The sequence below is a fragment of the Bidens hawaiensis genome, unplaced genomic scaffold (assembly GCF_021521415.1).
Source record: "Bidens hawaiensis isolate Kalapana, Puna unplaced genomic scaffold, B.hawaiensis_p1.1 tig00012010_1, whole genome shotgun sequence".
NCBI classification, from domain to species: domain Eukaryota; kingdom Viridiplantae; phylum Streptophyta; class Magnoliopsida; order Asterales; family Asteraceae; genus Bidens; species Bidens hawaiensis.
In genome coordinates this window covers 146344-163276 of record NW_027491964.1, presented here as the reverse complement: position 1 = coordinate 163276, position 16933 = coordinate 146344, and the positions used below count along the sequence as shown (strand labels likewise).

Here is a 16933-nt window from a genome sequence, read left to right as displayed (position 1 = left end):
TTGGTGTAATTATTTCCCCTTAAAATGTAAACAAACAAACTTTTATTAACATGCCAAGAAAGTGTCACGCATGGTGAAGTTGCATTTTTCCGTGCAATAAAATATATAAATGAAGTTACGACAAAAGTTGAAAAAACATGTCAGTTCAGTTGGTTTAATGGCAAGATATATATATCTATCCATAATCAATTAGCATTAAATAATTCATATTGATTTTTTATATTACATGTTGTGTGATAATTGATTATTATGTTTGGTTTAATTCCATGTTTGAAGTTGGGATGAGGAAAATGGTGAGATTTTAGGGTGTATTTATAGGTTTTGGATAGTGACGGTTAAGAGGTGGTCACTTTGTGAAAAGACACAACGGTTGGGTTGGTGTTTTAAAAGGGTGCCATATTATGTGTATAGTTTTACATGAATTTTATTTAATTTGATATATTATTTATTATTTAATTTGACACACGATTTATAATGTAGGATTTGATTATTATATTATTATGATGCAAATAGTTTAAATATTATATTAAGAAAGTAGTTTATGTAATTTCTATAATAAATGATTAGGATGTAAAATTAATTGTAAAACATTGCTTTAATTGTAACAATAAAATTATAGGATGAAACTATAAGCATTTGTAATTCATAATGTAGGTTTTTTTTATAAAAATGTTTAGAAAATAGGTTTGCTACCAATTCTAAATGTAGAAGAGATAATAAAAAGGAAAAAGTCAGGGAAACAGATATATAGTAACTTAATTTTTGTCTTCCAAAATGCGACACTTTTATATCAGTAACGGTTATTTAACTATTTAAATGGGTGGCTAATTGAATTCTTAATTAGAAAATAGGAATAATAACTGCTAAAGGATGGCAACTTGGCATTTTGATTATTTTATTTAGAATTCTATTATACATATCTTGAATTTCATAAAATAGGAATAATAAAAGTAGTAAACGATGAATTACATTTACTCTCAAATGATGCGTCGGTTAAATTATAAATAGATAGGGGAAACTTATTAAATTTGTGTATGTGGAATATGGTTTAATTAAACTAAACTTTATAAATAAATATGTTTTGAAAAAAGGTTAAAAATAAGTGTGCAATGTATATAAAAATAAGTGTGTAACCAATTCTAAATGTAGTAGAGATAATAAGTAGGATTTCTCAAGATTAACGGTGCTAAAAATTCTAAAACTAATTTAAGAAAATAGCTTTCGTCAAGTTTTAGTAAGTGGTTTTTTCATTTTATATTTGTTGGAATTATTATTAACCGACATGAATAAAAAATTTATTTTCAAAAAACATTTTTTGATTATTTTTTATTTAAGCAAAATAAAAATAAAATTTTATTATTTTCAATTCACTTTTCTGATTATGTTTTTTATGTTAAAAATTTTAGTAGAAATGATTTTATTCAAGTACATTCGAAGTGTTAAAAGATAAGTTTTTAAAGAAAAACCTATTCAACAAAATATCATTCAAATAACTTATTTTAATAAATACTTTTTCTCATCTTCATTTCGGTAAAAAAAACAAAACTCGTTCAATCCTAAGTTAGAGAAAGTACAAATTCAATGCTATGATGTGACGTGCCCGTTAACCAAGTGTCTTTTACATGCAACAGATAGATCATCTGACAGGTGGTAACCTGATTACGTCACCCTTACTCTCTTTCCTCTAAAACATGTCCCAAACATCATATGTTTTCTGATCATTAAAAAATAAGAAATTTTTAAAAGTACTTATTATGGGTTACAATCCCAACAAGGATTCTGGTGGGATCAGAATTCCATGGACCCCATAAGAATATGAACATCTACCAAGGAAAGACAACAAAAAAACATATAGAAAACATGAACAAAAGCCTAATGATTAAGACCTTTATCTTTAACTTATGAAATTTTCTTTTTTCTCTAACAAACATAGAATATAATATACAGGTTCTTTTTAATGGAGTGATTTAATGGCAAATGCCACTACCAACTGGCCTAACTTAGCCGGTCTTACGAAGTTCTTAAGTGTCTCCAAGTTAACTTTAACTCACCCGTATAGTGATAAAAATCCAGATGCTCTTCGGATCGAATTGGTTATTACAAAGATTTCAGTCTTTTTTAATTGAGCCACCATGTCCACTTAAAGTGTTATAAGTGGAATTGAAATTGAGTCTCCGTTAAAAATCCGAACACCATACTACTGCACCACATTAGAAATGACATATTTAACTTGTACACAGGGGCGTAGCCAGCCTTAGGGGAATGGGTTCGGCCGAACCCGTACAGAATTTTGTTTTAGTGTTATATATTAGTGTATTTTGACATCGAACCCGTAGAAATTTCAATATCGAACCCGTAGAAAACCCAAATATAAGTGGTAAACAGTCGGTCTTTTGTCCCTCAAAAATTTTCGAACCCGTAGGAAAAAATTTCTGGCTACGCCACTGCTTGTACACCAAACACACACATATATATATATATGTATGTATGTATGATTAGTAATTTGTAGAAACAAAATGTAAAACAATATATTATCTAACTAATTGAACATATACCCTCGGCAAATCAAGACTTGAATAACTAATTAACTCAACTTCTTTGCAATTCCCATACGAATTCCATTGAATTCTATGTGAATTTTAAATCAATTCAACAACAATAATTTTATATATTTTTTATTTTTGTTTTTCTACACTTACAATAAGAAATCGAATAGCCTCTAAATTTAAATATTACTATAGTTACTTTGATTGTTTTTATATTAGCATAAATTAGATTTTTATTATTTTTATTATTATTATTATTATTATTATTATTATTATTATTATTATTATTATTATTATTATTATTATTATTTTAAGAGCTGCTCACATACACTCTTTATTCTCTAATCTACACTTTAATTACACTCTTATCAGCAATAACCACGTACAGAACTTAAACACATGTCCTTTGAGAAACAAAACATTATCTAACTCCTTAACACATCGTTAAGACAAAGACCTAAAGAAGTATTGATAGATACAAGATTATTTAACCATGCTTTTCTGTCATTTCTACATTTTTCTCTTCCCTTCAAGGTTAACATAAGAGATAAGATCACAATGTGAATGCATGTATCTGAATACTTTGTTTACAACCGTCCCAAATTACATCATATAATACATGATGCAAGTACCGCTTGTTTATTACATCATACCATCAATACATGATTATACAAAACCAGTATTTGATATACCATTAATATGTCACCCTTAATTTCTCTATATCCCCAACCACCCCTCTATCTCTATATATACTTCCAAACATATGCCAAGTATATATCACAAGTTCTCTCACCCTAATAATAATAATAATAATAATAATAATAATAATAATAATAATAATAATAATAAACATTATTACATACAATGATTAAACGTCCATGGACCATATATGAAGACAACCTACTTAGAATTCTTGTTAATGAAAATGGTCCTAATGATTGGTCTTTTATCAGCACATACTTTGCTGATAGAAGTGCCAAAGCATGCCGGGCGCGGTGGTGCGACCAGCTTTCGCCCGAGCTGAACCACCTTCCCATCACTCTAGAAGAGCACCTGGCGATAGCTCAAGCACATGCTGAAATTGGTAACTGCTGGGCAGAAATCGCCACCCGTTTGAACGGCCGGACCGCTAACAGGGTGAAAAACCACTGGAAGTCGGATTTGAGATGGAAGTATTCCGATTTGATCATGCAGAATGAAGAAGATCAGTTTAGGGCGAACCGAGAGGCGGTTCCTGGGCCAAGGGGACCGGCGTTGAACAATCCGACCTGGTTGAGCCTAGGAATGCCTGGGTTAGGGTTCGAGGATGCGCCCGTTGCGGAGCCTATAATGCGGTCACCGGAGCCGGTGAGTCTTGAGTTGTCCTTGTCAGTACTAGGGCAAGGTGATGGTGGTATTAGGGCTGAAGAACCGGTGGTGAAAGAAATTAATTTCTTTGTTTGATTTTATTTTAGTCTTTTATAAATTAAGGAAGAAAGTTTTTATGTTTTTAGTTTAAAAGGTATAATATAAATAAAGAGTTAATTCATGTTGATAGTTCGTTGGCGATCTATGTTTATAGAAGTTAAAATACAAAGGAAGATGAGAAGTGTGAAAAATAATTATAAAAAAAACCCTAAAATAAAAATTAAAAAAAAACAATAAAAAGTCATAGCTTAAAATACAAATAATTAAAAAAACAAAAATGTTTCCCTCGTCACTTCTGTTCTAAAAAAATGACGAAAACAAACAAAAAAACACAATATATTGCAAAATATAACACAATGTTGAATAATATAACACAATATTCAAGGAAAAAAAATACACAATCAATCACGAAAATAAACAAAAAGTATAAAAATGACACAATAATCTTTTTTCCTCAACAATGACTTTTTTTTATTAAATTTAATTTATGATTCTTTTTTACGTATTTTTGAAAACTACTATGCGTTGCTGCCGATCAAGTTAAGTGTGTTATGTGTTCAAAAGCTACCACACGTTATCATGGGGATACAGTGAGAACTTAGTCAGTATCGGTGTGATTTGTTACTTATAAACTTTTGTTGTAAAAGTTGATTTTTTGTTGTTGCTAAAATTGAAAGACTAAAAGTATTATGACACGAATAAAAAATTCATTATTAAAGTTAATGAGAAAAATAATAAATATTTGAAACTTAGTCAGCCAAGCTATAAATAAACTAAATTAAAACACTAGCAACCAAAAGAAAATTATGTATAAATTTAATGACAAAACTTTAGATAACGAACTTCTTAAAATGGTTTTTAACATGTATAATTTCCTTATAAAATGGATGATAATATGAGTAAAGTTAAAATACAAATGAAGACAAAAATAAAAAGTGTGAGAAAGATTTATGATAAAAAAAATCCCTTAAAACTAAATTAAAAAATAATAATAAAAAAATCATAACTCGAAATATAAATAAAAACCGAAAATAATTACAAAGAACTAAAATGTTTCCGCCATCATTCATGTTAAAAAAATACAAAAAAAAATTGTTGAAAAGACACAATGCTAAGATTAAAGGCAAAATGACGAAAATGAACAAATGACACAACATATCACAAAATTTAACACAAAGCTGAACAAAATATAACACAATGTTGAGTAATATATATAACACAATATAAAGAAAAAAAATACACAATGTCAAGGAAAACTACACAATCAGTCACGAAATAAACACAGAACACAATAATAAAAAAAAGACACAACGATTTTTTTTCACTTACCATTGTTCGTGAATGGTTCACGAACACAACTGAACATGGCCTTTGTACATGTTTGTTCATTTAGTTAATCGAACGAAACTCCTTTTTCATGTTTATTCATTTATTATACAAAAGAACGAACAAAAACGAACTTAGGTGTGTGCACGGTTCGGTTTAGGTCGGTTTAGGCAAAAAACGTCAATTCGGTTTTTTATTATCTGAAAAACGTTCATTTCGGTTTTGCCATTTGAGCTTGAAATTTTTGGGCCGAAAGAAAATATTTGACCCAAAATAATGAATATTTGACCCAAAATAATAAATACTTAAAACTCTATAAATTCGGTTCAGTTTCCTTTTCGTTTTTTATTACAAGCATATAACCAAAACCGAGCTGAACCAGTAAGTTTGGTTTTTTACGACATTGTAAAACCAAACCGTCTGTTTGACTTTTTCGGTTTCATACAATCAATAATAATAATAATAGTAATAATAATAATAATCCCTTTGTTAATCCTTAATAATTCACACTCAATTTCTAATATTCAGTACGGTTTTAAAAATCTTACTAACTAGTTTCATATATCTATTAAATAATAATGTTGTTTAACAAAAAACCATTAAGTCTATCACCAAATAATAATACTGGTTCAGTACAAATTAAGTCTGCACAAATTAATCTCCGATGATGTGAGCGTCTTTGGCGATATTTCTCTGGTAACCGTCTCACGTCACCAAATCTCCTGCGATGGTAAGTCTCCACATCACCAAATCTCTGGCGACGGTAACTTCTATACATCACCTGACACCAAATCTCTAGCGACTTGAATACGAATTGAAATTAGTTTTAAGTGCTTAACTGAAATACGAGCTTAATTGTTTAACTGTTCTGAATTGTGATTACGCAATTGAGCTTACTGAAATTAGGTTTAAGTGTTGAACTGAAATTAGGTTATTTGTTATGAATTGTGATTATGCAATTGAGCTTAACTGTTCGGAATTGTGATTGAGATGTTAGTTGATTGTGCTTAATTGTTTAACTGTTAGAATTGTGATTATGCAATTGAGCTTACGGAAATTAGGTTTAAGTGTTTAATTGAAATTAGGTTATTTGTTATGAATTGTGATTATGCAATTGAGCTTAATTCTTATGAATTGTGATTGATATGTTAGTTGATTGAGCTTAATTGTTATGAATTGTGATTGAGATGTTAGTTGAAATTAGGTTAACCGTATGATTGAGATATTAGGTTGTTGTTTAGCTCAATTATTGAATCATTTAATTGTTGTTTAGTTATTCTTAATTGACTGATTGTTGTAATCGATTATCGAATCAATCAGTTGCTGTTAGGTTCAATATGCTAGTGAATGATAAGGTTTTACATTTTATATAATATTTTGATACTCGAATGTAATGTTTTTGAAGCGGATACAATCTATTCTCATGTAATTGCTTGTTTACTTAGTGTCTCTCAAGGAATGATACAGTCAAACAGGCTGTTTAGTAATTAATATGCTAGTAATGATGTTTGAATTATATGTTTTTTTAATAGATAGTATGGGTAAACGCAAGAGGCCATGTATAGTTTCTAGCGACTTGGAAGAGACTGTTGAAGAAAATGTTGTAGATAATGAGCGATATGAAACTCAAGGTGATGATACCAGCAAAAGTCAAGGTGATCAATCAGATTCCGAAGAATGTCGGTCTACAAATGGACAAGGATAGTTGTCACATTTAACCATTTTGGACAACCTATAGGAGATGAAGGTAATGAACTTGTTCAGTACCTTGGGACACTTGAGGATGTCCGATCATGTGTCGATAGAATATACTGATTGGAGAAAGGTTCCCGAGCAAAAGAAAGAAGACATGTATTTACTTGTTAAGGTATAGTCTATTATCAAGCTTGATATGTGGTGACTCATTAAGAGGTATATGCTAATACATAGTTTTTATTTGCAGTCCAAATTTGTTACTCATCCTAAAGAAACAGATGAGATTAAGAAATGGATCTTCTGTAGCATGGGGAAAAAATGGAGAACGTGGAAAGGTTTATTTAAGACACGCGCATATGATTCAAGCAAATCTGTTGATGAAGTTGTGGCACAACAAACCAAGGAGGGCAATAGATTGGATCCAACTCAATTTAAAAAACTTGTTACTCGTTGGTTCACTCCGAAATTTCAAGTAACAATGATTCATATCTTTGATGTCTTATACAGTATATATAATTATGGAACTATATTAAATAAATCTAATCATGTATTATTTAACTATTTACCATAGAGTACATGTGATGCTAAAAGATCGAGCCGCTCAAAGATGAATGAGCCTCATGTTACAGGGACAAAATCGTTTGCTACACTTTCTCATGAAGAGGTATTATTTTAGCTATTTTGAATTAAATTATAGTCTTCTTTTTGTTTTTTTTCCCTTACTAAACATCAAACACAATTGCAGGCCATGAATAATAATGGTGCACACCCAACACGAGGAGAACTATATAAAAACTCACACTCGTAAAGATGGGGATACGTTTTATTATTTTGTATTTAGGCTTCATTAAAAGCTATTGCAAGTGACTCTACAAGTAAATCCGGAGATCCATGCGATTTTTCAAATGATGACTACTCAAAATTTAAAGGCCCGGAGAAAAGGGGATACGTTCGATTAGTTGGAAGGATGCTAGTCGCAAAAAGTAAGGTGATTCTTCAACAAATTCACATAAAGTTGATCGACTAATGAGTGTTGTCAATGTTATGTTGAACATTATTGAACATATTCCCAATGCAAACTTGTCTTCGGTTCTTAGCGACATGAACTTAGAGGTACTCACATTTATAAACTATTATTTATTATTTTTATTGTTACATATCTATATATTGACATTTTTTTCTCATTTATATGTTTTAGGTACCGAGTACAATTTCTTCGGTTAACCAAGTATCATCTTCATGAAATAATAATGGTAATTTCTTTTATGTGATTCGTTTGTAACTCGAGGTGCAAATCCTAACCGGTAAACCGAAACAAAACCGGTTACTTTTCAATTGTAACTAATGATTAGGAACCGGTTAGGAATTTTCATATAGGAACCATTTAAACTTAACCGGTTAACGAACATATATATATATAATAAAAATATTTGCCTCGTTAGCCGGCTCGAGCTCGACAATGAAACTTGGGCTCGTTTATAGAACGAGCTTATTTTTAGGCTCGGACTAGTTTAGCCTTTTCACAAGCGTTGAGATGGTTGATTTTAACAGGTTATTATCGATTTTAGATTAATAATTAAGTATGCTACACAAGTTAGTGTCCATATTATTTACATATTGAAAAGTTTTTATTTTTCTTATTAGGCTCCTTGCATGAAGATTGAAGATGGTGAAAGAGGTTAACAAGTGTGATGAAGTTTTTAGTTTTTATTCGAATATTTGTTATTTTCCTTTTTATATGATTGATATTTGAGTTGACTTGAGAGTTATTAGACATATAATATGCATATGGAATGCGATTGGTGTGTGTTTAGAATGTAATTGAACTTTTAGTTGTGGTCAAGATATTATAATTTCTATGTTTGACGGTTTTATTTTTATTTTATGTTGGTAGACGGATAAAAATGCTACTGAAAGTCCAGAATGTTATTAATGGCATGCGAAAAAAATGGCACTAAAAGTCCTAAAATTTTTAAATGGCATACGGATAAAAATGCCACTGAAATTCCAAAATGTTTTTATGGCATACGGATAAAAATGCCACTGAAAGTCCAAAATGTTAATGGCATATGGAAAAAAATGCCACTAAAAGTCCAAAAATATTTTAATGGCATATGGATAAAAATGCTACTGAAAGTCCAAAATGTTTTAATGGCATATGGAAAAAAATGCCACTAAAAGTCCAAAATATTTTTAATGGCATACGAAAAAAAGTGCCACTAAAAGCCGAAAAGTTTGTGTGGAAGACGAGAAAAGTGCCACTAAAAGGCTTTAGTGGTAGTGGCACTTTTTTGTGTGTCACTCATTCCAACAAGGTTCTTTAGTGGCACTTCTTTGGTTTCTTGTGACACTTTTTTTTTGCCATTAAATGGATTTTTATTTGTAGTGTAAATATGTGTACGCAGCAATTGGTATTATGGTTTTACTTTTGAAACATGACTTAAGAAGATTTTTTTGTAGTGATGAATATATTTACTGATAGTGTTTTTAGTTGAGTCAGAAGTGTCAGCACTAGAACGCAAAAGTCTGTATATATCAGTATAAAAAGTGCTCACTCAGATATTAGAAATGGTGTACGCCACCATTAGGTGTCCCCTACTAATCGATCCTATGTTGATCCTATGTTCAACATGAAAAAAAAAAGTAAATCAGAATGTGATAAGAATATATTAAAAATATAGGTTTGATATCTTTACACCTCCCATCAATGCACACCCCCTTATAAAATCACCATATACTTCACCTTTCATCTCACACCTTTGCCTTTCTTTCTCACTCAAAACTCAAAAACATTTCTAAGTACTTAGTATTACCATGGCTGATCATTTTCTCATGAACAATCCTCTTCGGGTTCGATATCATTGGACACGAGAAGAAGATGAAATCCTTAGGGAACTTGTTGAGTTGCATGCACCCAACAAAGATTGGCAACTTATCAGCCAATCTATTCCTGGTAGAACCCCAAAGTCATGTAGGACACGGTGGTCTAACCAAATATCGCCACAAGTTACTCACCGTGCATTTACGCCGGATGAAGACCGGGTTATCTTCTTGGTACATGACAATATCGGTAAGAAATGGGCTAGGATTGCCCAGTTTTTACCCGGTCGGACTGCTAACTTGGTTAGAAACAATTGGAAGTATAAAATGAAGCGAAAATATTCGTCTATGATGAATAAAGAGTTCAATGACTTCATGAACCAAGGCTCATTTCGTGCGGGTTTTGGTTATTTTGTTAATCCGTTTAACCCAACTGGAGATGATACTAGTGATTCAAGTGAGGATGACCCTTTGACGTTGTTGAGCCTCGCAACTCCGGGTTTAGGGTTAAGTAATCCGCCGGTTCAGATGCCGGTAATACCGGCATCTGAGCCGGTTAATCTAGAGTTGTCATTGGCACTTGTTTAAGAAATTGTAGGCAAGTAGACGGTGCATGGTGGAAAAGATGTACTTTATTTAATTTGAGTTTTAAAGAGTAATAAATTTTATGTTTAATGCTTTAAGGTTTATGTTTAATGATTAGAAAAACATAAAAAAGAGTTTAATTAAGTTAAGCATGTTGGTCGTCGACAATTTAAGTTTTGTCCGTAAAAGGAGTTGCAACAAATATTTTATATTAAATTGGTAATAACTAGAAAAGTAGAATTTATTTAATTGTATTTAATAGAACGTTTTTTATTAAACTCGCACTTACGGACAAACTGATATTCGGTTGGTTTTGTGCAATCTTATTAGAAATGAAAATGAAAACTTATATATATATATATATATATATATATATATATATATATATATACAAGGGCGGAACATAATGGGGCGAGAGGGGGTTCCGGCCCTCCCAGTGTTTTGGCTGATAAGCGTACGTTGGGTCAGAGAAAGAAGCTCAAAAGGTGTTTATCTAATTATTTTCCAGTGAAGCTGCAACTTCCTAATAGTAATATGTGTGGGGAGAGTAGATGCCAAGTGAAGAAGATGATGCATTGGGAGTAACAAAAGTTAGAAAATTAGTATTTTATTGTTTTTTGTTTTATCTTTTGAATTATTTAAGGTTATAACTTATAAGTATATTTTTAATATTGGCAAACAATTTCTATTTACTTTTTAATTATAGTATGATAAAAGAGTGAGGTTTATTAATGTGTAATATAAAAGTATTACTTCCTCCGTCCCATTATAAGTGTCCTAGTTTGACTTTTCAAGTCTTTCTTTTGCAACCTTGATTGTAAATATTTTTGTTCGTGTCATATAATACTTGATGAAAATTATATCAATGTAAAATACATTTAAAACCCAATCCATGCATATATTTTACATCAAGTATTATATAACACAAACAAATATATTGTCGGTCACAGTTAAACAAGAAAAGCTTGAAAAATCAAACTAGAACACTTATAATGGGACAGATGGGGTATTATTTTTTGAGTCAGATCAAAGTATTAACTTATTTTGTCATTTTAATTTTCGACTTTATTAATTTATCGCAATGTATTTATCGTCATGTATTATTGGATTTTATCGGCATGTATTATTGGATTTGTCGAAATGCATTTCACCCCCCCCCCCCCTGTGACATCTGCCCCGATCCGACCCGACCCAGGTACCCGTTTCTCCGATCCGATCTCTTTCTTTTATGATTTAGTATTTATTTATACTTATATTTTACTTTTAATAATAATAATATATTTTCCTTCCCGCCTCTTTCTCTCTCTTTTCTTTCCGCCGTCCCGTCCCTCTCCTTCTCTCTTTCCGCCTTCTTTTCCCTCTTGTCGCCGTCCCGCCCTTAAGCCTTGTTTCCCTTTTTCTTCTAACTCTTTTGTTCCTTCCCGCCTAAGGTTGTCTGCGCAGACTCCTTACAAGGAATCCTGCGTGAAGACCATCTGTTTCAGCGTTACGCGAGACGAACTCTTCTCGCAGCGCGCTAAGAATTGTAAATCTTCTCGCAGCGTGCTAAGAACGGTAGTTCTTCCCGCGACGCGCTAAGGATTTGTAGTTCTTCTCGCAGCGCGCTAAGGATCGTAGTTCATCCCTCGACGCGCGAAGAATTATAGTTCTTCCCGCGGCGCGCTAAGAAATGTAGTTCTTTCCGCGACGCGTTAAGGTTCCTTCTGTCTGCCTTCGCGCTCGCGCTCTCTTGACCTTCTGTGTCTGCCTTCGCGCCTTAGCCTTCTCGCGCTAAACCCCTTTTGAGTTTTCTTCTGTTTAATCTAGCCGTTTGCTTTTGTGATGTCTTATCTTTTGAGCCGTTGACCTAACCTGCTTTATGTCTGAAAAGTTACTTTCGGCGCAGCATGCGCACCAACCCCATTGGTTGGCAGAAAAAGTGACTGACATTATCTTTGGAGATCTGCTTTTCCATGCTTGACCAGTACCTTTATCTGACCCTCCCATGCCTTTTTACTGTTCCCTGTCAGCCTTTTTCTCTTTTTCCCTGCTGCCATATCTTTTGCTTTTGGAATCTTTTGCTTTTTGGAGATCTTTTCCCTTTTTCTAGGGATTGTGTTCCCTAGGGTTTCTCTATAAATAATAATGATATTTTCCTAACACTACACACACAAAACACTTAATCTCTCATGTTCTCTCTTGCTCCTTGCTCTCTCTGCCGCCTCCCTCTCTGCCTCCGTCTTCCTCCCTGTTCTGCCCTGCTTTTCCGGTAATGTATATATTATATATAATAATTTACTTATTAATTATGCTAACTTATAATCAAGACTTAAAACCAATCATTAAAACAATAATCTTTAAATATAGGTTAACTTTGCTTGCTAAGAGTTTGGTTCTTGCTTTGTCTTTCTTCACACCGATTATCAAGTGAGTAATCTCGTACATAATCCCTTTTTGCTTTTAATGTTTTGGGATGTTCATGTGTTCATACAAACTTAGAGTCTTAAACTTGTTTATGAACTTTAGTCGCGCAGTACCCCATGTGTTGAGGACGTAGACTTGGCTGTTATTTGTATGTGAGGATCATTAACCGTCTTGTCGGTCTATTCCGCAGTTTTCATGGTACCATTAGATGAACACGGGAGAACTATCGTTTATGATTTTCTCTTTTGTTTACACATGCACAGTTTGTCTTGTTTGTGAGCTCAATTGTGAGCACTGGCAGTCTTATGAATCTTAGAGTTGGTCCCGATCAGATTACACCCTTGTTGAAACCAGACATACACATGTTGCGCGCAGATTTATTGTTATCTATGTATTGTATTAAACTTGATTTCTCACCAGCACGCAAGTGTTTGACGTTTATTTTAACACATGTTCAGGTTTGCAGTAGCTGTTTTGGAGCTTGTGGACACATAGGACGTTTTTACTTTTGGACCTAGATTAAAATGTATCAAGACAAGTTATTGCTGTTCGAATATTTTGGTTTATATATTGATTTATGTTGGTTTATTTATATCTTATGTATACGTTGCGCATGCGTGAATGAATATATTTATTAAATATTGACACCCAATAGTGTCACGAGTAATGAAACAATATGTGGCGCCCCGATGTATAATCCGCCTTTGGTCGGGGTGTTACAGATTGGTATCAGAGCTCGTTGACTTTAGGATAGGTGGTTAGACGTAACGGCCTAGAATACCTAAGAGTCCCTTCTCGCGCATGAGAGAAATCTCATGTTTGCGCGCTTATTGTTAATTACTCGTTATTTATGAATATGCTCGCGCTTGCGCAGTATATGATTTTATGTTTTATTTCACAATATTTCGATTTTTGTTGAATTTCGATTTTTATTGATTTTACTTACATATTCGTTTGTTGAATTTGAAAATCCGAAAAGTCATGGTGATACATGAATAGTTGATTTTCAATTTCCATTTACGGTTATGTTCTGAGGTTGGAGACTTGAAAAGTCATGGTGATACATGAATTGTCGACCTCCAATACTCATTTTCTTGTATATTTTATATTGAAGATTGAAAAGTCATGGTGATACATGAATCGTCAATCTCCAATACTCGTTTGCTCGTATATTTTAAATTGGGAATTCGGAAAGTCATGGTGATACATGAATTGTCGATTCTTGATTCGAATTTGTTACCTTTATTAAGTCTGCATTTAGGGTCATTTATCTTACTTTAACTTTTGACAGTAACTGACTCCGTGAAACCAAGCTTTATAAGATTAAAACTTTGCGCTAAAACCAAGATATTAACTAAAATTAAAATTTTTATAGAATGCCTCCGCTATCTCGCCGATTTCAGAGAAGAGAAGCCTCGCGCATGCGTAGACAGCAACGTTCCCAGGAAATGGCCGCCGCGATAGCCCAAGCTTTGAGCCAAAACAATACCTCCAGTTATAACATTAAGTCCTTTAACGCGGGTAACCCTCCAAAGTTCACAGGCCTTGAAGGAGCCACCGTGATGCTCCAGTGGCTTGAGAAAATAGAAAACACTTTCCTCCACACCCAATGCCCCTCAGACAGACGAACCCTATATGCTTCCAGTGTCCTGGAATCCAGAGCGCTTACATGGTGGAATGGAGTAGCTCATGCGCGTGGCGCAGAAGCTGCTTCCAGCATGCTCTGGGAGGAATTCAAGGAAATTCTGACGCGAGAATTCTGCCCTCCCAACGAAGTTAAGCGCCTGGAGGAGGAATTTTGGAATCTTAAGCAGTACAGTGGTGAAGCGCGCGAGTACGCGACGCGCTTCCACGAGCTAAGCTTACTGGTCCCTCACCTTGTTACCCCTTCCCGCCGAGCCATAGAGAAATTCCTTGGGGGTCTCCCCATGGAAATTCAAGATTCTGTATGGGCCAGAAACCCAGTTACCCTCTCTGACGCCATCGAGTTGGCTGCTGTGCTCAGCGACAACCATGTCAGAGCAGGAACCCTGTTCCTGCGGGGAGCTGAGAAGACCAAACCTACCAAATCTGCCCCTGAACCAACAGAAACCAAACCTGAACCCTCAAACCATAACCAGAAACGTAGGCGCAGACAAGCCTATGCGCTTACCAACCCGCCCATTGTCCAGCAACCCATCTACCAACCTCCAGTTTACACGCCTAACCCACCATCAGCCTACCCAACTCCCCCTATAGTCCACAACTATGCCTTAACCAATCCAGCACTCCCTGCCCCGCCAACTAAGAAACCTTACACAGGAAACCATCCCTTTTGCCCAACCTGTAGATTTCACCACCCAACCCAAACCCCGTGTCGACTTTGTACCCGATGTGGCCGTACTGGTCACCTTGCAGAAAACTGTAGAATCCTTCCCGCCAATCCAATTGCGCCAACACCACCAGTCTACCCGCAAAACCCTCAACCAACCTACCAAAACCCACGACCCAGATCGTGCTTTAACTGCGGTGATCCCAGTCATTTCCGGAACGCGTGCCCGAGACTACAAGTTCAGATTACGCAAGCGAATCCGGTGAACCAGATTTCAAACCAAGTGACGCGTGGACGAGCTTTTAACATAACCGCGCACCAAGCGCAAGCGAATAATGACGTAGTTAATGGTACATTTTTGCTTAACGGATTTTATGCTTCTGTACTTTTTGATACTGGCGCCGATCGAAGTTTTATCTCTCGCGCCTTCGAGCAGAAGCTTGCGCGACCGCGCAGCGATTTAAAAGAAGATTTTTCAGTTGAACTGGCTAACGGTGAAACTGTTTTAATTAACTCTGTGATTAAAAATTGCACGCTTAACCTTAACGAAGACGATTTCCTGATCGACCTCATCCCCATGCCTCTTGGAAGCTTTGATGTTATCATTGGTATGGACTGGCTTTCGCATAATCGCGCCGAAGTTATTTGCGCCAAGAAATTGATTCGCATACCTCGTGAGAATGGTGATCTTCACATCTACGGCGAAAAACCCTCCAGTGGTCTTAAGCTTATGTCTTGCGCCGAAGCCCAAAGACTCATGCGGAAGAAGTGTACTGCATTTCTAGCCCATGTGGTTAAACCCGATGAAGGAAAGAAGCTTCGCGATATCCCTGTTGTGCGTGATTTTCCTGAAATTTTTCCTGATGATCTTCCTGGTATCCCTCCCGCTCGTGAAGTCGAGTTCCGTATTGATCTTGTCCCTGGTGCTTCCCCCGTAGCTAAATCTCCTTACCGTCTTGCACCCGCTGAGATGCAAGAATTGGCAAGCCAACTTCAAGAGTTGACTGCTAAAGGATTCATTCGCCCTAGCTCTTCGCCCTGGGGTGCTCCGGTGTTGTTCGTTAAAAAGAAAGATGGATCGTTTCGCATGAGTATTGATTACCGCGAGTTGAACAAACTCACCATTAAAAACCGGTATCCCTTACCGCGTATTGACGACCTCTTTGATCAACTCCAAGGTGCCTCTTGTTTTTCCAAGATTGATCTCCGTTCGGGTTATCACCAGTTGCGCATCCGCGATGAGGACGTTCCGAAGACTGCTTTTCGAACTCGTTATGGCCATTTTGAATTCCTGGTCATGTCCTTCGGTTTAACCAACGCACCCGCCGTTTTCATGGATCTAATGAATCGGGTGTGTAGGCCTTTCTTGGATAAATTCGTGATTGTGTTTATCGATGATGTTCTGGTGTATTCTAAGACCAAGGCCGAGCATGAGCAACATCTTCGGTTGGTGTTGCAAAAGCTTAGAGCTGAGCAACTCTATGCTAAGCTTTCCAAGTGTGAATTCTGGTCTGATGAAGTACAGTTTCTTGGCCATGTTGTGAACAAGATGGGTATTCATGTCGACCCATCCAAAATTGAAGCAATCAAGAACTGGTTGACGCCATCTTCTCCTTCCGAGATCCGTTCCTTTCTGGGCTTAGCTGGTTATTACCGGCGTTTCATTTCGAACTTCTCAAAGATCGCTTTGCCTTTAACAGTTCTAACGCACAAAGGTAAACCGTATATTTGGGGCTCGAAGCAAGAAGAAGCCTTTCTATCGCTCAAGCGTTTGTTGTGTGAAGCTCCTGTTCTTGCGCTACCTGAGGGTAATGATGATTTTGTCGTGTACTGCGATGCA

The 16933-nt window shown here is 35.0% G+C and overlaps 3 protein-coding genes across 3 annotated transcripts in view; all 3 read left to right on the top strand.

Moving 5' to 3' along the window:
* The window catches only part of LOC143539721 (asparagine--tRNA ligase, cytoplasmic 1-like), a 74375-nt gene that overhangs the window by 52191 nt on the left and 5251 nt on the right, over window positions 1-16933 (top strand). The window lies entirely within an intron of this gene.
* On the top strand, window positions 3411-3989 carry LOC143539749 (transcription factor MYB44-like). Its single transcript, XM_077032975.1, has one exon. It carries the CDS (start codon window positions 3411-3413, stop codon window positions 3987-3989), a length of 579 nt encoding a protein of 192 aa, XP_076889090.1.
* LOC143539748 (transcription factor MYB44-like) lies at window positions 9789-10382 on the top strand. Its single transcript, XM_077032974.1, has one exon. The coding sequence runs from the start codon at window positions 9789-9791 to the stop codon at window positions 10380-10382; it is 594 nt and encodes a 197-aa protein (XP_076889089.1).